This window comes from Notothenia rossii, assembly GCF_949606895.1.
Source record: "Notothenia rossii genome assembly, chromosome: 4".
In the NCBI taxonomy this organism is placed as follows: Eukaryota; Metazoa; Chordata; class Actinopteri; order Perciformes; family Nototheniidae; genus Notothenia; species Notothenia rossii.
Window position 1 is genome coordinate 92,704,985 of NC_136902.1, and position 24,190 is coordinate 92,729,174.

At 38.6% G+C, this 24,190-nt stretch overlaps 2 protein-coding genes across 3 annotated transcripts in view; both read right to left on the bottom strand.

Moving 5' to 3' along the window:
- Window positions 1–12: 12 nt before the first annotated feature.
- On the bottom strand, window positions 13–16,513 carry LOC307038271 (phosphatidylinositol transfer protein beta isoform-like). Its single transcript, XM_079679657.1, has 4 exons — window positions 16,348–16,513; window positions 12,089–12,119; window positions 704–849; window positions 13–157 (listed from the first exon to the last, which is right to left on the bottom strand). The coding sequence occupies exons 1-4, from the start codon at window positions 16,362–16,364 to the stop codon at window positions 28–30; spliced, it is 324 nt and encodes a 107-aa protein (XP_079535783.1). The 5' UTR covers window positions 16,365–16,513; the 3' UTR covers window positions 13–27.
- A 2,643-nt stretch (window positions 16,514–19,156) lies between these two features.
- Window positions 19,157–24,190, bottom strand: part of LOC307034872 (large neutral amino acids transporter small subunit 4-like) — a 21,882-nt gene continuing 16,848 nt past the window's right edge. For both annotated transcript variants that reach the window (XM_079673798.1, XM_079673799.1), the window contains one exon: window positions 19,157–24,190. This exon is cut by the window's right edge and continues 1,072 nt beyond it. The gene's annotated coding sequence lies outside the window, so the exon portion shown is untranslated.

A 24,190-nucleotide genomic window follows, 5' to 3' on the forward strand; every position in this document is an offset into this window, starting at 1 on the left:
GAAGTGAAGATAGTGAGTGTGTGTTTCTCACATTGTTTGTGTGTGTGTGTGTGTGTGTGTCTCACCTGTTTTACAGTAAGGGTATGCGTTCCACGCCTCCTCGTGAACCACCAGAGAGTCTTTGGGAGCGAGCTTCCTGATGATCCCCGGCACTTTACTGCACACACACACACACACACACACACACACACACACACACACACACACACACACACACACACACACACACACACACACACACACACACACACACACACACACACACACACACACACACACACACACACACACACACACACACACACACACACACACACACACACACACACACACACACACACACACACACACACACACACACACACACACACACACACACACACACACACACACACACACACACACACACACACACACACACACACACACACACAGATCTTAATCTACTTTTGCATAGGATAAATTATACTTCATTAATCCCAAATTGTGAAATGTTTTTGTTGCAGCAGCATGTAAAACAAAGAATTGCACATCATTTGAAATAAAAAATAAATAAATAAATAAAATATAAACATCTCAAAATAGACGATAAATGCAAGTTGATTGAATAACTATGTAAACTGACAAAAATAAGACAAATAAAACACAACCGAGGGCTAAATGACAGCTAACACAATATAGAAGTAGAATATTATTTACACACCTGTGCAGGTGGTAGATCTTGTGGGTGAACTGTCCCTTCTCCCCATCCTTCTCATACGGCTCGTTGGCTAAAACCTCGACTCCTTCTCCCCCTCCAGTCTCATTCTTACTGGCCTCTGCTACGGCGTACAGCTGACCCACCTGGTACTACAGGGACACAAAGGGAGAGAGGAGGGTTAGCATTCATACAATCAGGAATTCAATCAGAAGTAAAATCAATAAAACCATTCCAGTTCAGAGACAGAATCCTTCTCTATGTAAAGGGGGTGTTCAAGAAACAGCTGATTACTGATGGGATTGCAGAAGGAATCCCCCCCTCCTATAGAAGGTGTGATGATTAACAAGCAGAGTTATGTCGCCCCCTAGTGGCCAAACCTATCCTGTTGTCATGAGGTAAATCCCCCAAAAAAGATCCCTGACTGTAGGGGGAACAACTTAATTTCTGCACTTTATAACTTGCTTATATCTGGCTCCCCTGACTCCTCCGAAGCTAAACTTAGAAATTGGAGGGAGGATTTGAAGGAAGGCATTTAAATTGATGAGTGGGAAGGTTCCTGTAAGAAAGCTCAATCACAAACAGCGAATACACGTCTTAAGCTCTTAAAATAGAAACCTTTTTATTTGTATTTATGTGACTTTGAATGTACTTCATTTTGTTTTCTTTCATGTGTCCTCTTGAGACCCAGAAAGATGTGGATGTTTGTGTACTGTCTTATATATGGTGAACACAGTATGCTAAAAACAATAAAGAAAGTGTTTAAAAATATATATATATATCCAGGGGTGCACATAAGTGGTACGCAGGTACGCATGCGCAACAACAATCTGAAATGCGTACCGTCACTTGTGTCACAAAGCGCATTTGCGTACCGATGTATATGTGAAGCTTTTCCAGAAGGCGGTTAGATCATCGGACGACGGAGTTGGTCTCCGTGTGCACAGACAGGGCTGCTGTTAACGTCGGCCTGTACAGCAGCACTGCGCTAAAACAGCTGATCACAACGTTCACACGCTCTGTGATCACGAAGCTCTGCACTCTACTACTACCCCCCCCCCCCCCGTTGACATTCGCGATACAGAGGGCTTCATCATACTCCACTAGCACCCCCACCCGCTGACATTCGCGATACAGAGGGCTTCATGGGAACTTTGAGGGGAGCCGGAAGTTGGAGTACCAAACACTGACTCCAGGTACTCATCTGAGTACCTCACTGAGAAAGTTGTGTGCACCCCTGTATATATCCCTTGATCCCCGCGTACAGCACATTTAGATGGAAAGCTATTCGTTGTTTTCTATTTCATATCAGAAGAAGATTTTTTTCTTGATGTAAACAGAGCTAACGGGACTTATTTTAGATTTTTTTTAAACACCTCCCTAGCTTCTTAGCTCTTTCTAAACTACTTCTGTGGTACAGATGTCTCCCTGAAGTGCTTATGTATTCCTGAGAAGACTACTGTATTATTATATGTGGAAATACAATCTAATTAACTTTATATTAAGAGCAATACACCTGTATACAACTGTAATATATACTAGTTATATAATGTAGGACAGTGTGCACGTTTTACTTTAACCTATGTTTGTATAGATATATCTTTTTTTATAAGATACATTTTATTGCAGGCTTTTTTTTTTTTATATGAAAAAAAAATGTAATTCCCAAATTCGAACATTTTTAGATATGTTTAATTTGCATTTAATTCTTAAATGGAGCAACTGTCACAAAGCGCAATTTCCTCCAAGACAAATAAAGTATCTGATTCTGATTATAACCCAAGTGATATTTTCAAAGAAACCTGATGACCTCAAATGAACCATGTATGGACATTGGTGTGTTCTGCCGCCCCCTAGTGGCCAAAACACGTTATTAATTCAGCTTCAAGTTATCCCGTTTGAAGTCAAAATGTAGAAATGTCACTTGCTTCCTGTGTGCAGCAAATTAAGTAGGAAATATTTCTTATTTTCTTTTCTGAATAAAAAAAACCCCTCTTTTCTTGATATATGCTTTAGGAACAAAGCAAAGGGACAGATTTTAGTTTTTTTAAACACCTCAACAGCTTATGTGTTGCACTTCTTAGCTTAACATGTGCTGGAAAGGTATTTCAGATGATTTCTTATAAAAAATGTAATAGATTTTTAAATTGCGATACCAATACACCACTGTCAATGCATACACATGTACTATATTGTAGAACAATATTCCCATTTTTTAAATATATTATTATATATTTTATGAGACTTTATACTTTAACTACTTGTGTCCGTATAGGGGAGAAGGGGGTAAGTTGAGCCAGTGGGTAAGTTGAACCACCCCCTGTAACCAGGCAACGCCTTATAGTTATAATCAAGTGACCAGAAATTATGCAAGCTCCACCCATTTCTCATTGCCTGTGAAAGAGAGATCCTCATTGTGGTCTGGTAAGTAAACATTTTTACAAAAAAACGTTTTTTGTTTGTCAAAGTAAATGTTCTAGATGTCAGCTATATCGGTTGTCATGTCAACAAAAAAAGGTATCCAGGTTTAAACACATATGTTGTATATGTTGATGTGTTGGCAGCGTATTAAACCATGTGAATCATTAAGCTAAAGATGACTCTGAATTTTAATGCTAGGCTATTTTTTCTAAAATGGTGGCTATGGGGTGAAGTGAACCATGGGCCTTGGGGTAAGTTGAGCCAGTTTTTCAAATGGAGAAATGAATGAAAGTAGGCCAAGTTGATAATAAGAGCTCATTGTAGGCTACATTTAAAGTTGAATTCACCCTGTGTTTGATTGGTAAGATGTATGAAATTGTATCACCATCTGTATGATTGATTTTAACATGTTAAAAGGAAAAGTAATCAATTCAATCGAAATGTATATTAAAAATAATTGAAAAACTAAGCTTGAATTTGGTTTGCTATTTATTGTTTATAGTTACCTTTAAGACTTGTTGTAGGTATAACCAGGTTTGAACCGTGGTTCAATTTACCCCCTGACCCGGATCAACTTACCCCTAACCCGGGGCAAGTTGAGCCACAATACTTTTTTTTTTTAAAGAAGTAATATTTTCACTGCCCTTGATCAGGGCATATTATTTTTTTTTCATTTTGAAATGGAGCAATGCCCATTTTTATTATATTTTATTTGATCTTTTATGACACTTTATACTTTAAGTTCTTATGTCTGTATAAATATCTGTATTTAATTTATTTCTATTTTAATCATTACACAAAACCCAATTTCCTCCGAGATAAATCCAGTATCTCATTCTGATTATTAATAATAATAACAACATTAGGCGCTTTCACACCGGAGTACTTTTCCCAGGAATAGTTCCGATAGTTCCTGGGATTTTGCGTTCACACCAAAAAGATCTGGAACTAGAAATTAGTTAATCAGAACCTTTTCACCCCCTTTCCGTCCCTGCTAGAGAGCAGGTACTTTCGTGGGAGAAAAAGTACCCATTTCTGATTGGCTGGGCGAATTGCAAACCACGCCCCGTAACACTCAAAGGTTTTGCGAAGCTGACATTTTATTATCCTTGCATTAGCATTATGAGCATTAGCTTAAGCCCAGTGCACCAACGGAGAGAGACTAACTTATGGCAACACTAAAGAAAACATGGGAGCGGTGGAGATGAAGAGGTGTCTGCGTTCTGGCGATTTACTCGGAAGGCTTCAGTAGAAGCTGCTGGGAGTCCCAGCAGCTTCTACTGAAGCCAGTCCCCACTAACTCCGGGGACTTCCGGCCGGGGACTCCGGGTGGCAGTATACGCCGTGAAGTGGTTTGCGGCCTGCCAGTAAACCCAAAGCAGAAGAAGAAGAAGAAGTGACGTCAGCGGCTTCATTTGCCTAATCCTCCCCCAGGGACTTATTCCGGTGTGAACGCCATTTACTAGGACAGTTCCGGGACTAAGTACTGGGAACTAAGTACGGCAAAGTACTTCGTGTGAAAGCGGCTATGAATAATACTACATTGTATTTGTAAAGCACCTTTCATTGCTAAAAGTCCCAAAGTGCTGCAAGGGGCATAATATACTTTAAAAAAAGAAACATAGGTTAGAAAGTTTTTAGGCCCTTCTCAAAAGGATATAACCCAAAAGCCTAAAAAAGAATCCTAATGAACTCGTTCAACCTCTCTTTTTATGACCTCCAGTTAACCCTTTCCCTTAATCCCGGACTCAGACTTCAGCCTCTGCCAAAAAGCACACTCAGCCATTTCTAAACTCCTCTTCCTCCTCCTCAGAGTTCAACCCTTCACTGAGTCAGCATTAATGGCAGAGACTCTGGAAACAATGAGTCACTGCTGCTGAAACACTGAGTGTCGTCTTTGTCTCTTTTAAATGCTTTGTGAAACGTTTAGACATTAACGATGACATCTTTAGTTTGGATCTAACACCAAGTCTAAATCCACTTTGAAGCTGGTTTCTGTGCACTGGTGCAGATAAAGATATGAATATTCTATGTGTGGTGTTATATGCCAGCGGTGGCTGCAGAGGATTCAGCGTCGGTGTGTAATCCACATTATTAAACTAACTCAATATTGATTTGACGTTTAAAAGTCAACATTAAATGCAATCAGTTCCCAACGCGTTTTAATCCAAGCAAATATTCCACTTTAACCCATTCCTGTTGTGTTTCTTAAAAAACTGATTTTCCACTGAGCACTGTTTTCTCCTATGCTTGCTGCACAAAGGGCTCGTGATGTTATAGATTCAACCTGCATTTCATTATCCTTAAAATGCAAAGAGAGAAAAGTTAACTTCCATTTTTGGAAATCAACTCTATAAAATCACAATCATTTTAAAAAGGGTGTTTTTTTTAAGAAGCTGACGTGAAAACTAGAAAGACATGTCAAAAGACCCTCTACTGAAGTTTTAAATGTAAAAAATAATCCATTTGGTGCAACGCCACGCCCTCTTCTCAGGTTAAACATTATTTCAATTATTTTCAAAGAAGCTCAAGAGTGGATGCAAAGTAAGAAATATAAGAAACCTAAATCAAGGAGACAGCCTTTAAATATAAGAGCTGTTGCTGTAAACGGTAAAATCCCACAACATTATTCATTATTTGGGAGAAAGAGAAGACCAATCAGGAGGAAATGTGGATTGAATTTTATAAAAAGCTTGGAAAAACCCTTTTTTGTGCACAAAGATGGAAAAAGCTAACCTAAAAAATAAAACAAGACAAGTGCAAATTGTGCTTTTTGTCTAAAGGCTATATAATGTTTGATTAGATTACTATTGTACTTCTTTCTCTTCTGATTCGTGGATTGTTCAGAGTTTCACCTGTATTTCATTCTGGTGTGTTTCCCCGTTACAATAGAAGACAAGAATATTACTACTATTTTTCTTGGCTAGTGCGTGATTACATATCTTAATGTGGTCGTTGTTTTAAGGCAATGACGTCAAAACAAGACAACAGACACGTAAAAAAGATCCTGAAAATAAGTTTGGTAACACTTAATATTAGGGATGTCCCGATCACCTTTTTTTGCTCCCGATCCGATTCCGATCATTTGATTTTGACAATTTGCCGATACCGATTTTTCCCGATCCGATCTTTATGCAATGCATTAAGACAAAACAAAAAAAAAAAGCATTCAAGTTGTCCCTTAAGGTTATTTATTTATTTAAATTGGATATTCTATCCAACATGGATATAGCTTCTTTGTTTCACAGCAGCATTGGATCAGTTCAGTTGTGCAGCATTGGATCAAAACAAAATAAAGCTTTCAGTACTCGTTAGCTTACTGCTACAATTAGACACTGCGCCCACTCTGTTGCCAGATTTGAGAGAAATAAGCAGGTCTATGAAGACAAGCCCCAGAGAAGCAACACATACATGATGTTGTGTAATTTGAAACCAAAACTAAGGCCTCAGGATGACTTTAAGACTTGAACATGGTCATTTTTGTTTTGTAACATTGAATACAACATTTAAAAAAAAGTATTTTAAAAAAAAAACTCCCGACCCCCGATTTTTTTCTCCCGATTCCGATCTTTTGAAAATCAAGTGATCGGCTCCGATCCCCGATGACGTGATCGGATCGGGACATCTCTACTTAATGTTAAAGTCCACGTATTCACCACCAACTAGTTGTTAATTAACATGCTTATTAGCAGAATATTGGCTCTTTATTAGTCATTATAAAAACACTTATTAATGCCTTATTCTACGAGTAATAAGCCATTAGTTACATTACTTGTTAGATGCTTTTATCCAAAGCGAGTTACATTCTCAATACTGTGGACAATCCCCACAGGAGCAATTTTGTGTGTCTTGCCCAGAGACACAACGACATGCTGACTGCAGTGGGGTTTGAACCCCCTGATAATAATAATAATAATAATAATAATAATAATAATAGATTTAATTTGTTAGCGCTTTTACAGGTACTCAAAGACGCTTTACAGATAATAGTGAAGAAAAAAGGAAAGAGAAGAAAGGAACAACAAATAAATATATAGTTAAAGTTAAAGTCAAATAATACAAAAACAATCACACATGAAAAGCCAGATTGAAGAGGTGAGTTTTTGTGAGTGTTTTGAAGGTGGTGAGGTCGGTGCAGTCTCTGATGGGTTGTGGGAGTGAGTTCCAGAGGGAGGGGGCAGCGATGGAGAAGACTCTGTCCCCCCAGGTCCGGTGATTGGTGCGGGTGGGGATGGATAGGAGGTTGGCTTCTGATGAGCGGAGGCAGCGGGAAGGGGTGTGGTGGTGCAGCAGGTCTGTGAGGTAGGGGCGGGGGCCTGGTTGTTGAGGGCTTTGTGAGTAATGAGGAGGACTTTGAAGTGGATTCTTTGACGGACGGGGAGCCAGTGGAGGTTCTGGAGGACGGGAGTGATGTGGTCTCGGGAGCGGGTGTGGGGGAGGAGGCGGGCAGCAGAGTTCTGGATATGTTGGAGTTTATTGAGGAGGTTGGATGGTATGCCGTAGAGGATGCTATTGCAGTAGTCGAGTCGTGAAGTGATGAATGCATGAATCAGGGTTTCAGCAGCAGAGGAGGAGAGTGATGGGCGGAGACGGGCAATGTTTTTGAGGTGGAAAAAGGCGGTCCTGGTGATGTGATTTATGTGGTGGTTGATCCGAACACCAACGCACTACCCACTGTGCCACACGTCTCTAGTTGAGAGTCTTTCCTCAATAACCCTCTAATTAGTGCTTATTTATAGTAAGTAAAGACGTTGTTGTACATGAGTCTGAATATGCTCAATATGGCCTAATAAGGCAGTAGTACCATAAGAATAGAAATTCTCCCATAATAACACTTAACACATATGTTTCTTACGTAACAAGACATGAAACTATTAGTGTTAATTGTGTCAAAATAACTCAAAACATGTTCACTATTTAAAAGTGAAGTCTTGTTCATAACCAATAAGCTAGTAGTTTGTCTCCAATATGTTAATTAACAACTAGTTGACGGTGAATGAGTCAGTGTATCTTAATATAAAGTGTTACCATAAGTTTTAAATGTGAAAAATAATACATTCGGTGCCATGCCAAGCCCTCTTCTCAGGGTACACCTTATTCCAGAGTCTGTAGATGAGTACAAACTCAGGAATGTTACTTATCGTGAAAAACCAGAGTGTGTCCTCATGGTTCGCAGACGTAACGCAGAAACTCAGACAGAAACACGACATTTTGGCTGCAAACGAAAAAAATCTGCTTAACGTGACGGGAGGTGGTCATCAATGCCAGTCAAAACACATGAGGGGAAGTGTGTGTGTGTGTGTGTGTGTGTGTGTGTGTGTGTGTGTGTGTGTGTGTGTGTGTGTGTGTGTGTGTGTGTGTGTGTGTGTGTGTGTGTGTGTGTGTGTGTGTGTGTGTGTGTGTGTGTGTGTGTGTGTGTGTGTGTGTGTGTGTGTGTGTGTGTGTGTGTGTGTGTGTGTGTGTGTGTGTGTGTGTGTGTTATCTGACAGAAACAGGGTGTGGCTGTAGATGTTTAATTGTTTTATTATAAGAAAGTATCACTGGGTTAAGCTGCTGGATTGTAAAGGATGTGAGCTTATCAAATGGTATTGAGATGCATCATGGGAAGTTTATGATAAAGTGTTGTTTTAGATTAACCAATGCTACGGACTGAAAATGAATTACTTTCGTTTTTATGTCAGTTTCAGCAACTTAGAGAAACCTATACCGCTTTTTTGACCTACTTTAAAATAGGTGAACATGAGACAAAGTGCAGATCTACCTAAGAGAGGATCTCAGTGTTTACATGAAGTGGAAATCTGGATATCATCTCAGTCTGAGCTGCTTTGATTTTGACTAACTTACTACATTTGAAAATGACCATTAAATCCTCTCTGAAGTGTGTGCATAGCTTACAAGAGGCAACCAACTCACATAGGTGTCATTTGAGAAAGAAAAAAAGGGACATAGTTGAGTTAAAGCAGTATCACTAACAAAATATGCTGTATTCTTATAACTTATGTATGATAAAGAAATCAAAATAGCTGAAGAAATGTCAGGCAAGTATTAAATAAAGGGACCATTGAGCATTACAACTGCTTGAGTAACCATTTATACGACTATTATATACACGTTGCTGATTTGAGAGGCCATGCAGAATCCCTTCACACACACTGAGCCCTATCCCATGTGATCCAGATTCTCTCCAGCTCGGGCGGTTATAATCGTCACGCTCAGTTTCTCGACTAACAGGAATCAAGCCTCGCTCTGAAAGGGATGGGAGGAAAAAGCCGGTCGTACAGCAAAACGGACGTGAAGTGACTCAGAGAAATACCTGCTTGTGTGAAGCAGTGGAAACTCAAAGAGAGGGAGGGTTTTCCTTAGGGTGGGAAGATTGGCTTGAACAGGTGAGACAATTAAGAGATAAATATGTAGAGAAACTCACAAGTTCACACATCTGTCTTCATATTCCCACACTCTGAGTTCCCATCTCAGGTACAAAAGGAACTACAGCACGGTCACATGACTTCAGGTCACCACCGCTAAGCTAAAGGCGGCTAATGTTGGGCTATAAAGGAACTACAGCACGGTCACATGACTTCACGTCACCACCGCTAAGCTAAAGGAGGCTAATGTTGGGCTATAAAGGAACTACAGCACGGTCACATGACTTCACGTCACCACCGCTAAGCTAAAGGAGGCTAATGTTGGGCTATAAAGGAACTACAGCACGGTCACATGACTTCACGTCACCACCGCTAAGCTAAAGGAGGCTAATGTTGGGCTATAAAGGAACTACAGCACGGTCACATGACTTCACTTCACCACCGCTAAGCTAAAGGTGGCTAATGTTGGGCTATAAAGGAACTACAGCACGGTCACATGACTTCACGTCACCACCGCTAAGCTAAAGGCAGTTAATGTTGGGCTATAAAGGAACTACAGCCCGGTCACATGACTTCACGTCACCACCGCTAAGCTAAAGGAGGCTAATGTTGGGCTATAAAGGAACTACAGGACGGTCACATGACTTCACGTCACCACCGCTAAGCTAAAGGAGGCTAATGTTGGGCTATAAAGGAACTACAGCACGGTCACATGACTTCACGTCCCCACCGCTAAGCTAAAGGAGGCTAATGTTGGGCTATAAAGGAACTACAGCACGGTCACATGACTTCACGTCATCACCGCTAAGCTAAAGGTGGCTAATGTTGGGCTATAAAGGAACTACAGCACGGTCACATGACTTCACGTCACCACCGCTAAGCTAAAGGAGGCTAATGTTGGGCTATAAAGGAACTACAGCACGGTCACATGACTTCACGTCACCACCGCTAAGCTAAAGGCGGCTAATGTTAGATGTGATGACGTTTCGTCGTCTCATTTAGACACTGTTTTTAAATCCACCAGTGGGGTATTTACTGATGTATTTTATGTCGTAGAAATAAAATCTCTTCAGCTTGTGTTAACCACAGACCTTGTTTCAGACTAACAACCAAATACACACTCAAAAAACCATTGACTTCCAGACAAGGGAAGGGAATTGGTTAAATGCTGTCTCATCTCTGGGTTCAGGACTCATTCCTGCACCTTTTAATAATGCATGTTTTGGATCTACTCCGAAATGTAATTGGCAGTGAGTCTCAGATTAAACACAGCTGAATCAATCCTGCCACTGATAGCTGAGCGTTTCAACAGCAAGGGCATCGAAGGAGAGATTAAAGTGAGAGAAGGAAACTCCAACAACAAGGAGTGCAGATGGATTTGTAACATGGCTTTAAGAAAAGTGCATGAAAGTCAAATCATAATAATCACACAGCAAGTTTCCTTTGATGGCCGACATGTTTTGTGATATCTGCAGAAGACTCTTTTTAAACGAGACCTGGTAACTAGTTATTTCTCTTTACAAGTTGTCGGGTAATGTAGGGAAAAGGCACAAGAACACTCATGCTTTGGGAGGAAGGGATGACCGATTATCTGTGGTACTATAGTTGGCTTATAAATGGTATATTTAAATAATGAAAATCAGTACTGTCTGCATCCACAACTATATATCTGTTATAGTATTTCATGGAGAAAACCCCAAGAAGGACACTAGCCTAAAAGGACTCATTTATTTATTAAATTTGCCGTCTCTCAGACACATAGAGATGCTATTATACAGGCTTTTTTTTTTATGCGCACAAAACTCTCTCCTGTTCATAAATTGCTTTTTAATCATCTTTCATTTCGATAACCTCTGGAGGTTTATTTAATTCATACATTGTTTGTTATTTGCAATAAGTGCACTGTAGATAGAGTGCAGATCAATTTCAGCAATCAGAGAAAACGCTGAATAATATATCTGCATTCCAATGACCACCATCGGCTCTTTAAACACTGGTTCACTGCTACTTAAAAATCTGCCCCTTCCTTCAGACTTCCTCACAGAGCCCCTCCTCCAACACACACGAACGCGCACATGACCAATGAGGGCACGAGATAAGTTTGTGCACAGATGGAAGGCTGACAGGCAGGTAGGCTATCCAGTTATTTTAGCCGGGCCGGCTCAGATGATTGGTCGTGCTTTTTACAGCGCCACGGCTTCCACAGATGAAATGTTTTTATGTATTTATTGTCAAAGCATTTAAGATATTCATTGCTATCGGGATGTTGAGAGCATTCCATGGAATATAACAACAAGTGTTTCTGAAGTGAATTACATACCCCACCTTTAAGTGTGTCAAATGCTTGAAAAAAACTACACTTTTTATACACAAAGTAAGCAATAAGATAACGTTAAAAGTTGAATTGGCAGTATGCTAAATTGCTGCTAATGTAATGCATCTGTGAGCATTTCAAATGAATGATCTCTGTAGATATTGAAAGCTGTAGCTGAGCTGTGGACCCGTACAGCCAACAGGTAAAAGACAGTAAATTGGTATACGCCGTCTCATTAAACCTCGTACTGTTACATTATCTCTGCTCAAATAAAAGTGAAAGAGTCCTTACCTCCTCCACGGAAACAGGCAGGACAATTCGGCTGAAAGAGACAGAAAGAAACAAGATGTTAGTGCACATAAATAACAACAAACAAACAATTCATCAATGATAATTATAATGTTGAGATACAGGAGGAACTGTTATCAATGACCGACATGCATTAAAAAAGGCAGGAAATTAAAAGCTTCTATACGTTTTTGGGAATATGTTTTGGGGTAATGTATTGCCTTGCCTTGATTTGAGTGAAAAGATAGCACAGTCATATCTGTACGAGCTCCATAGATACATACGTTCTTATTACACAACAACAGCACTTATATGCATCAACACACACAAACAAATCTGACTTCTTGACTAAATATGACAAAAAAAAACACAATATTTAAGTGAGAAAATGCAGGAAAAATCATAATAAGCGACCAATTTTAAACATGGCAGTTCAGAAAGGACATGAAACTACCAATGCATCTCAGTGCTTGTTGGTGTAGCCATAAAAGCATAACATATTGCATAAATATGATCCAGCATTTTCCCATTATGCACAGCTTCAACATGAAGTCAGCATTTTATTCACAGCACTGCTTTTAAAACGGTGGATTTTGATTGGTTTGTTCTCGTGTCCTGTTATTATAGGAACCTCGAGAAGAGGAAGAGGAAATTGACAAACTGCAATCAAGAACAAATAAACCCGGGACTCATGGAGGAAGCCGTGCACGTGCATGTTTTACCCTCAGCACAACATATTACACAAAGAGACCGAGGCTAACCAGGAAGAGCGTCAAAAGAGACACAAGACTAGAAAGAGACACAAAATGACCAGAAGGAAGACACAACATATTAAAAAGAGACAGAAATAACTATAAAGTGACACCGAAGTGAAACTAAAACTACTACAAAGATATTCAAATAACTTCAAAACTCCTTAAAGAGACACAGAAGGACTACAAAGACCCTAAACCAGCGGCAAAGACACACAAAATGACTTGAAAGACGAACGAAATGGCTTCAGAGAGACCCATAATGACCAGAAGGAGGACACAAAATATTAAAAAGAGACCCAAGCAACTATCAAGTGACAGACGTTCAACAAAGAGACAGAAACTGGCAAGAAAAGGGAACCCAAAAGGACACAACACAGTTTGCAAAGAGACACTTCAGCCACAAAGCGAAACATTTCTAAATACACACTTTAGGGACACAACACGCCAACAAAGAGACTCAAAAGAGCTGAACGTGACACAAAATGAAAGCAATGACTCGAAACAATTACAAAAGTGACTCAAAATGACTTCAAAAACACAACATGTCTACAAGGTCTCACAGAGAAAGAGACAGATGGACACAAAACGACTAGAAGAGACACTAAATAACTTAAGAGACACAGATGGACTACAATGAGACACGACACAGCTACAAAGACACCCTAAAGTCCAGGGGTGTCAAACTCAAGGCCCGGGGGCCAAATCCGGCCCGCGACTTCATTTGATGTGGCCCCGCAAGAGGTTGCAAAGAATATAATATTATACGGTTACATGCTACTTTACAGAAGCAGGTTGCCCATAAACTACATGTCCCACAATGCATCTCGTTTTGTGACATGCGCACTGAAGAAACTTGCAATTGTTTGCCCTGGACTTCTGCTTTCAGACGTAGTTAATTACTAACGTATTATCCTATCTGATAACAATCCAATTCAGAGGCAATCATATCATATAATACCTTATTTGATATATATTATATATTTATATAGTTAACACCGGCCCTTTGAATGGAACCATAATGCTAATGTGGCCCGCAATGAAATTGAGTTTGACACCCCTGCTCTAAACAATAACAAAAGAGACTCACAATATCAACAAGGTCTCACAAAGGAACTGCAAGGACAAAGAGAGACACAAAACGACGACAATGACACTCCTAAACAATTACAAAAGTGACTCAACATGACTTCAAAGAGACAAAATGATCTCAATGAGACACAACATATCTATAATGACTCACAACGAACCGCAAAGAGACAGAGACACAAAACAACTACGAAAAGGAATCCTCACATCTTGCTTCAAAAACTGATAAAGATCAGTATAAATCCTTTTATCTTGAAATGGTATCGCACTCAGCACGTCAGGGTCAACAATGCCCTCTCAGAGCCCGGGACCATCAGTGCAGGAGCCCCCCAGGGTTGTGTGAGCTCCCCGGTCCTCTTCACACTGTACGAAAATCCACCCGGAGAATTATATCATCAAATTCTCAGATGATACAGCCACCCTTGGGTTAATGCAGTGGTGTGATTTGAACCATGTAGTGCTGAATGTGAGTAAGACTGAGGAGATGGTGTGGGACCCGAAGGCAGTGGGTGACCTTAGGCCGGTGGTTATCCACAATGAACCCATAACTCAGCTCCTATAAGTACCTTGGTGTCCATCTAGATAATACACTCAGCTGGAAGGCGCATGTTGAAGGTCTGTGCTCTAGACTTCAACAGCGATTGTACTTTCTGCGTCGACCCCGGGCTTTCGGAGTCGACCAGAAGTTCATGTGACTGTTCTATCATGCAGTGTTGGAGAGCATCATGAGGTATGGTATCACTGCCTGGTATGGTAACTTGACAGTGCAGTCAGAGTCACAGATCGCTCGCATGGTACAGACTGCTATGAAAATGATGGCGGTTAAAAAACACCCATCTCTCCAAAAACATATACGAGCAGTCCATTATCAGACAGGCAAACAAAATGGTGTCTGATCCCACCCACAACTCCAGCTCCTACCTTCTGGTAGAAGATGTAGGGTTCCCAAGAGCAGGCTGAACCGCTAGCACTCATTCCTACCTATGTCCATTAAGCTTCTTAACATTCACATGAAATTAAATGTAGTCAAATGTACTTTTTAAATGTTGGCCATGAGGGTTGTGCAATAGGTGGCCATTGTCAGTATGTGCGTCTGTGTATTGTGTTTGCTCAAACGGTGTATGACTGATGATATGTGTATGTCTCTTAATGTCCACTATAATGTTTGTATATGTACATGTATGCGGAACTGCAGGACGGAGTCCAGAACAAATGTCCTTACGGGGACAATAAAGTATATCGTATCGTAAAACTACAAAGAGAGACAAAAGAGACACAAAATGTCAACCGAAAGAGGCTAAACTACTTTATAGTGTGTGTGTGTGTGTGTGTGTGTGTGTGTGTGTGTGTGTGTGTGTGTGTGTGTGTGTGTGTGTGTGTGTGTGTGTGTTAGTTAGAGACCGTGGGGTCTTTTACATGTCTCTGCCCAGGTTCCCATTGTCCCTCTGTCAGCCCCTGTCTCTGATAAAGCAGCCAATTAATCGCCACCTGTTGGCAGTCTGGCAGATCCTAAATAATTCATGTCAACAGATCAGAGTGAAAGAGGAGAACCTGCAGGACGATGGGAAAGATAAACTCGCTCCGACAGAAAAACAAATGGCTTTTTACAGACTAAGACGAAGCCTAATCTTTAATGCACTTTGCACCGTGGTCAGATGACAGCTTCTGGTTAGCATGTGAAATCTCTGTACTCTAACTCCCTTGGTAAATAATCCGTAACTGTGCTTAAAACGAGCTATTTTGGGGCTAATTTCAGATACACCTTTTTTGGCTGTGTCAATAAACACCAAGCTCAAAAACACCAAATCCCGTCCAAGAAAATGCCCATTTAACATTACTTTGTTTATAAATCCACCTGGATGCCTTATAACATGTACATGTATATATATTATGAACACTAGAGATGTCTTTTTTAATTCGGCTTACATCAAAACCTCATATAATACATTAAATCAATAAAAAACAAGCTTTAAATGTTGTTTTCCCGCACCCATTGCTTCCCTCTTCCTACCAAAATGCAGCGTAAAGTCAGCACGTTTACAGCGAAATCAGTAAAGGTAAATTGGAGTTAAAAACACATAGATCAACATTTATATACTTGAATAACTGTAAAATGTATGGTCATTGATTGAGCATGTATGTACTTTTTGCCTCACAACCAATACACGTTAAATTCCCAGGATTTCTGAACGTCTTGAGTCAAAATACATGAACCATTAGCTGCAGAACCACAGAAAGACCAACATAGATACAAAACATCGAGATGGAGTATGTATTTTAACAAACTACAGCATTAAGCAGGCCTCCTTTTCTCTGTAATGTTAAATAATTAAAGTTAAGCCACAGAGCCAGTTTCTCTCCACTCTGTGTATACACATACATATAAAAAAGCGCACTTTAATACAAAGTTAAGATACTCACAACTCTTTGATCAGCATGTTGACTTTAGCTGCGACAAAACCAGCGGAAGCGACTGTGTGTAAACCCCCAAAAAAGCTCTGTAAATCGGACAGAAGCCGGTGGTTCCTCCGGGGTTTCTTCCTGGATTAATCCGCCTGAGGGTGAAGGGGTGCGGCTTGGAGAGGAGGAGGAGACACCTTCGGGTTCAGGTAACCTCGTGATGCGTTCAAGGGAAGCCGGTAGACCCTGATACTGGAATGTTGACTTCATGTGTTTCATCATACACATTCTATACTACTTGGCTATCCAGTGGTGAGAAGTAACTAAGTACATTTACTCAAGTACTCTACTTAAGTTGAGTATTTCAACTTATTATGCTACTGTGTACTTCTACTCCACTACATGTATTTATTACCTTTAGTTACTTCACAGATCTGGATGAATGATGTGAAATCTAATCAGGTGTTGAATCAGACTTTAGTTCCACCTGGAGTAAATCCACCAGCTACCCTGCAGTATACAAAGTCATTCAAACTAGCTGCACATTTACCAGCTTTGAGAACACTTTCATGATCAATCATTATAAAACATATCATATCTATTATTCTGAAATGGACCAATCTGCAAAATGACTACTTTTACTGTCGCTACTTTCACTATATTTTGATGATAATACTTTTCTACTTTCACTTGAGGAACATTTTGAATGCAGGACTTTTACTGTAACAGAGTATTCCTACACTCTGGTACTTCTACTTTTACTCAAGAACAAGATCTGAGTACTTCTACTTTTACTCAAGTACAAGATCTGAGTACTTCTACTTTTACTCAAGTACAAGACCTGAGTACTTCTACTTTTACTCAAGAACAAGATCTGAGTACTTCTACTTTTACTCAAGTACAAGATCTGAGTACTTCTACTTTTACTCAAGTACAAGATCTGAGTACTTCTACTTTTACTCAAGAACAAGATCTGAGTACTTCTACTTTCCTCAAGTACAAGATCTGAGTACTTCTATTTTTACTCAAGTACAAGATCTGATAAATTCTGCATAAAAGGGAAATACTCAAGTAAAGTACAAGTATCTCAAAATGTTACCTACAGTAAGTAGCGTACGTATATTTACTTAGTTACTTTACACCTCTGCGGAGAAGAGACCAAAAAGACCCAAAAGTACAAGGAAATGAACTCAAAGCAGCAACAGAACAGGCCGGTATTTAATGGGAGAGTTTGAAAGAGAAAGAGTTCATATATGTTTGTAAAATGTGATCATCGAATGCATTAAAAACGATGAAAAACTAAAGGAAATATTGCAATAAAGGATATAAAGTTTAGATACACACATGTACATCTTCTTACATCTGGCATGGATGTGATGTTATTGAAATGTCCTCAGACAGAAAAGTAAATAAATATACTAAACACCTGGCTAATTGCATTTTTTATTATTTCATTATATTACACATTATTTTGATAAAACTCTGACACAGTTTTCAGCTCTGCACGAGGATTAGGTGTTCCTCTCTTTGTCTTATCTGAGGGTGTGTGTGTGTGTGTGTGTGTGTGTGTGTGTGTGTGTGTGTGTGTGTGTGTGTGTGTGTGTGTGTGTGTGTGTGTGTGTGTGTGTGTGTGTGTGTGTGTGTGTGTGTGTGTGTGTGTGTGTGTGTGTGTGTGTGTGTGTGTTAAACCGGTACAGGGAGAAACCGCCAACCTGGTCATGATTAATGAGGGTGTTCCTGTGTTATTAAAACACTGCTGAGGTAACTCAACAGGTTTTACTACAAACTGCTCTCAGTTCACTCGAGCAGGTACTTATACTGAGTTTAACTCACTGAGTATCAGAGAGAGAGTCTGACCCCTGCTGCACTGAAAGAGTATTGCTAACTAGATAGATAGATAGAAGGACTCTTTAAAGTAGAGACACTACATACTGATATACACCTGAACATCAGCAGGAGAGGACTCTTTAAAGTAGAGACACTACATAGTGATATACACCTGAACATCAGCAGGAGAGGACTCTTTAAAGTAGAGACACTACATACTGATATACACCTGAACATCAGCAGGAGAGGACTCTTTAAAGTAGAGACACTACATACTGATATACACCTGAACATCAGCAGGAGAGGACTCTTTAAAGTAGAGACACTACATACTGATATACACCTGAACATTAGCAGGAGAGGACTCTTTAAAGTAGAGACACTACATACTGATATACACCTGGACCTCAGCAGTAGAGGACTCTTTAAAGTAGAGACACTACATACTGATATACACCTGAACATCAGCAGGAGAGGACTCTTTAAAGTAGAGACACTACATACTGATATACACCTGAACATCAGCAGGAGAGGACTCTTTAAAGTAGAGACACTACATACTGATATACACCTGAACATCAGCAGGAGAGGACTCGTTAAAGTAGAGACACTACATACTGATATACACCTGCACATCAGCAGGAGAGGACTCTTTAAAGTAGAGACACTACATACTGATATACACCTGAACATCAGCAGGAGAGGACTCTTTAAAGTAGAGACACTACATACTGATATACACCTGAACATCAGCAGGAGAGGACTCTTTAAAGTAGAGACACTACTTACTGATATTCACCTGAACATCAGCAGGAGAGGACTCTTTAAAGTAGAGACACTACATACTGATATACACCTGAACATCAGCAGGAGAGGACTCTTTAAAGTAGAGACACTACATACTGATATACACCTGAACATCAGGAGGAGAGGACTCTTTAAAGTAGAGACACATTTAGCATATTAATAAGCCCCTTTCAAAAAGAAATGAGAGACACGTCTGTACAAATGATTGTGTTTATTTTGCTTCATATATATTGATCTGTCTTTTTTTTTTTTCAGTTCAAACATGACTTGACACGCATTGATAATGGCTATACTGTGGTACAAGACAAAACAAATACACAATATAAGACCAAGAAAATCCTCCTAAAAAAAGAATACAAAAGATACACAGAAACAAGGTGTGTAGCTGAAATCCTGATTTCCTATCATCACACAGAACCATGAAAACACCCCAAAACACACGGTTCATCTTCAGTTAATACACAATTAAGAAAAGAAATACTAATAACTGCGGGAGTTTCCATCATGAGGCTGTGAAGGTGAGCTTTCTAAGGTACGGCTGTGAAAAAAAGTGCTGATTTGTTTTGAGGGAATTTTATATTCTACCCGGTAACTCATCATCTTTCTCTCAGAAATTCTAAATAAAACTTCAAAAATCCACATTTAGGAGTTTAATTTCTTACTTCTGTTGATTTTCGTCAGTAGATTTCCCCCAAAAACACCCAAATTACATGATGCTTCATTTTCTGTCTACAGTCCTATCCACAAATGTGGTTTTTTTGCTATAAATACCTACTTTATACAGTTTAATATATGACATCTATTCTCTTTCATTTTGTCATCTTGAAAAAAAACTTTTCTTATCTGTAAATCTCAACAAAAACTTCTTATCTTGGTGAAAAACGCTTTTTCTTTTTTAAGCTAAAGCATGAGTTACCGGGCGAATCCGAAATCATATATCTACACAAACATTCGTAGCGCTGGAGTAAAAGTACTGCATCTACCCGTCGTATTTCTCTCCCTGTAGCAGTGAGTGTAAACACAGGAGTATTGATTACAGGCTGCAGATCTGCTAAATTATTCACACGTGATTTAGAAGAACGGAAAACAAGGTTTCAGTGAAAACTAAGAACTTCCAACTCAAGATATGCGGAGTACATTTTCATTTCTATGCACGAAATCACATTGTCGTATCTCCAGAGTGGTGTTCACACATCTGTCGTGCCAAATTATCTTTTTATGGAATAATATTGCAGTAATCAGTGTCTCTGTGCAGGTTTGTGTCTACAAAATACAAATAAAAGTTGAAAAATTGACAACAATTCTGAGAAATCTTGCGATAAAAGTTTTGCACTTTAGAGATTCAGCAATGTTAATGTCTGGATAGAAGACAGATGCACAATACATTATATAGAATCAAATACATCAAATAAATGTAATTGTAAGGGGACTTTTCATCTTTCAGGCAATTTTCATGCATAGAAATAGAAATGTACATATTTTATTTTCTATGCAACAGTTTTCATGCAAAAGTACGGAAGCCCAAAACAGCCATTTTGAATGAATACCTTTCATTGATTTTTCTCAAAACACGAAGATATTTCTCTTCTTTTTAGATTACAAATGCTATATTTAGTCAATAATGACAAACATTATGCAGATTAATTTATTATATATCTTTTTTGTGATTCTAAATTCATTTTGTCATTTTAAAAAAAGTCGTTTTTTTATCTGGAAATCTCTAGCAAATCCTCTTATCTTGGTAAAAAAAAAAAAATTCTTTAAGATAAAGGATCAATTAAGTATATATAAGTAATTTAATAAGTCGTGATCTCGAGACAACATTTTTTATACTCATTATGGTGAAACATGAAAAATGGCACTTAAGGGCTTCCGTACCTTTCATTTTACTCACTAAACACGTGTAAATAATGTCCCTCCTTCCATTCCTCTTTCCTCACGGTCATGCACTTTCATAAACATGAGAATATATCTGATTAATATCTGAAGGTTGTAGTGAGCTGAGAGACGAGCCTTTATGCGACCGTCCGTGCACGTAAAGGCGATATAATAGTAAAAGTCTAAAATCTGTGAATATATATAAAAAATAAAAACGTCTTTCCATCCGTCTATTATCTTCTGAATCTGGAGTTTTACATTCTTTTAAATCCTGACTGAGGTCCATCTCTCGGGTGTAAAGTGCATCGTGTGCCATTCGTTTCTCATTAATCATTCATGGAGAGCACCGGAAGTCTTTGAGAGGCTCGACTCTCAGCTCGGGGGTTGAAATGAAACACTAATCGACTCTTACTCCCGTCTTCTGCACACAAACACTCAAAAATAACTCTTCGGATGAACCTGAATACAACACGGAAAGTATTATCTGCATGCTATTAGTTAACATTAAGCTGTCTTTGGCTCTTTTCTGCTGTAACAACTCTGATTCTGATATATTTAACAATTCTGTTTGTCTGATTTAATTTAATTGGGTTCGTTCGCCATTTAAATTGCAAGGGTTGATTCAGCGTAAACTGAAAACATGTCATTGTTGACTTTAATTCAATCTATTAAGTCAATAGATAACTAGGTTAGTTGAAAGCAATAATATTAGGTTTAAATAAAAATGAATAGGTTCAACTTGATACTATCAACTTCCGACTAACTTAATTATGTGTAATCTGTTGATTTAATGCATTTAATTAAAGTCAACGATAAGCCGTAGAAGATGGATGAGTATTAACTATACTTGGGTAGAACTGAATTTACGTAACTTATTAAAGTTGATTTATATTATATATTAATATAGGTATTTATCCACCTTATTATCGATGCTTGTGTCCAACTTAATTGAAGTTGGACATCATTGAAGTTGGACTTAATTGAAGCTGGAGTTCATTGAAGTTGGATATAATTGAAGTTGGACTTAATTGAAGTTGGACTTAACTGAAGTTGGACTTAATTGAAGTTGGACTTAATTGAAGTTGGACTTAACTGAAGTTGGACTTAATTGAAGTTGGACTTAATTGAAGTTGGACTTAACTGAAGTTGGACTTAATTGAAGTTGGACTTAATTGAAGTTGGACATAATTGAAGTTGGACATAATTGAAATTGGAGTTAATTGAAGTTGGATATAATTGAAGTTGGACTTAATTGAAGTTTGACTTAATTGAAGTTGGCCTTAACTGAAGTTGGACTTAATTGAAGTTGGACATAATTAAAGTTGGACTTAACTGAAGTTGGACTTAATTGAAGTTGGACTTAACTGAAGTTGGACATAATTGAAGTTGGACATAATTGAAGTTGGACTTAACTGAAGTTGGACATAATTGAAGTTGGACATAATTGAAGTTGGACATAATTGAAGTTGGACTTAACTGAAGTCGGACATAATTGAAGTTGGACATAATTGAAGTTGGACTTAATTGAAGTTGGACATAATTGAAGTTGGACTTAACTGAAGTTGGACATAATTGAAGTTGGACATAATTGAAGTTGGACATAATTGAAGTTGGACTTAACTGAAGTTGGACATAATTGAAGTTGGACATAATTGAAGTTGGACTTAACTGAAGTTGGACTTAATTGAAGTTGGCCTTAACTGAAGTTGGACATAACTGAAGTTGGACATAATTGAAGTTGGACATAACTGAAGTTGGACATAATGGAAGTTTGTTCGACTAAACTCATTAATTTCAAATTAGTTAAAAAGTTAGGAGACATTGAGTTGACAAACATAATTGCTTAAGGTTGAAAGCAAGCCAGTGTGGAAATACCTTCTTTGTTTATATGTAGGTTCATCCAAAGAAAACCTTATCAGTGTAAACACATTTTAAATGTTGACAGGAAGTGAAGAGAGGCACTCTGAGTGTCACCGCAATCTTTGGAAGTGCCTCTGTGAGTTTGGACGTTATCTGATGAGCTTCTTAAAGGCAGCAGGCTGAATAAAACTCAACTTATATATCAGGGGTTTCTCTAGAAAGATATAGTATGAGTCCCTGACGAAAGGCCATGGTCGAGGCCATTATGTTTTTTTTTTACTTTGTACTTTTATAGTTATTAGAGAAGAAGGAAGAGAGATCAACATATGTGAGATAAAAATACGTTTCTGAAAAACATCTAAACTGTAGATACAACAATGTAATTGGGTTTACTCAAAGAAAAATATGACTTTTCTTAAGTTGTTTTTCTTAAATCTCACTTTTCTCAGAAGCACTTTAAGGAAGTTATTAGCCTGCTGCCTTCAAGAAAATCTCAATATATAGTTTTTTAGAGATGTTTGTTTTGTGTTACCGGGCAGATTACCACAAAAGATATCAAAGAGTAAAGTTATCTGGAACTGTACCCTGTGTCGAACACAAACCATCTCCTTTTAGTTCATTGGATTAACGGCAATAACACAATGGGTTCAATTAGCACCTGGTGATTTTTAGCTCTACACCTCACAGAAGCACTTATTGCTACAACAAATCCTGATGTGTGCGTGTGTTTAGCTGGTGGAAAACACACTTTAAACACACACACCCCACGTCTAATATCTTTGTCTACCTACTCTATTTCCTCACACACACCGCCAAAATGATATATATACTGTAGGGAGCAAAGATTCAATATCAGCAATCATATTGCAAGAAAATACGTTTCAGAAAAAGAAAAACAGTATTTCAAAACACACAAATCACGAGTGAAACAAAAAGCAGACGTTAAAAAAGTAGATTTCCTGCAGTGAGGGAAAGGTAATAAATTCAGGGACGTGCACCGAGTGGCTATTCTCTGATTTTAGAGCATGTACTTGAACTAACCACAGTCTTTCAATCACTTGGAAAAAAAGACACTGCAGACTTTCAGTGTAAGTCAACGTAAAGGCAATCTCAAATCTAAATTCTTTGATTATTATTTCCAATGCATTTCTTTTGAGAATCCTCTGCAAAGTTTTCCACTGTGTCCTGCAGAGGCATGTCTATCACATTTCATTAGCTTCAACTTATTTATGCAACAACACAAATGTGTGCACGTCCCTGATCTGGGGTCAGCACTTTCTAACTGCAGACTTTTATTGTAAAAATTACATAAATCCAATTTCCAATCTTCCAAAATCTGCTTTTTTTTCTGCAATTATCTCAATTTGTATTGCATTGTTTTCCTATTTTTGACAATGCATTTATTTGCAAGTTAAGTGTTCTACTGTCCTGCGGGGAAATGCCTCTCAACACATTGTAACACAGCAATTTAATTTGCTCTGAGTTCTAAAAA

What these genes read in the sequence shown, in the direction of transcription:
- LOC307038271 (XM_079679657.1), bottom strand. An exon ending in TGCCTGTTTCCGTGGAGGAG is followed by an intron (nt 850 to 12,088) that starts GTAAGGACTCTT and finishes GTGTCCCTGTAG; the next exon opens with TACCAGGTGGGTCAGCTGTA. An exon ending in AAGATCTACCACCTGCACAG is followed by an intron (nt 158 to 703) that starts GTGTGTAAATAA and finishes GTGTGTGTGCAG; the next exon opens with TAAAGTGCCGGGGATCATCA.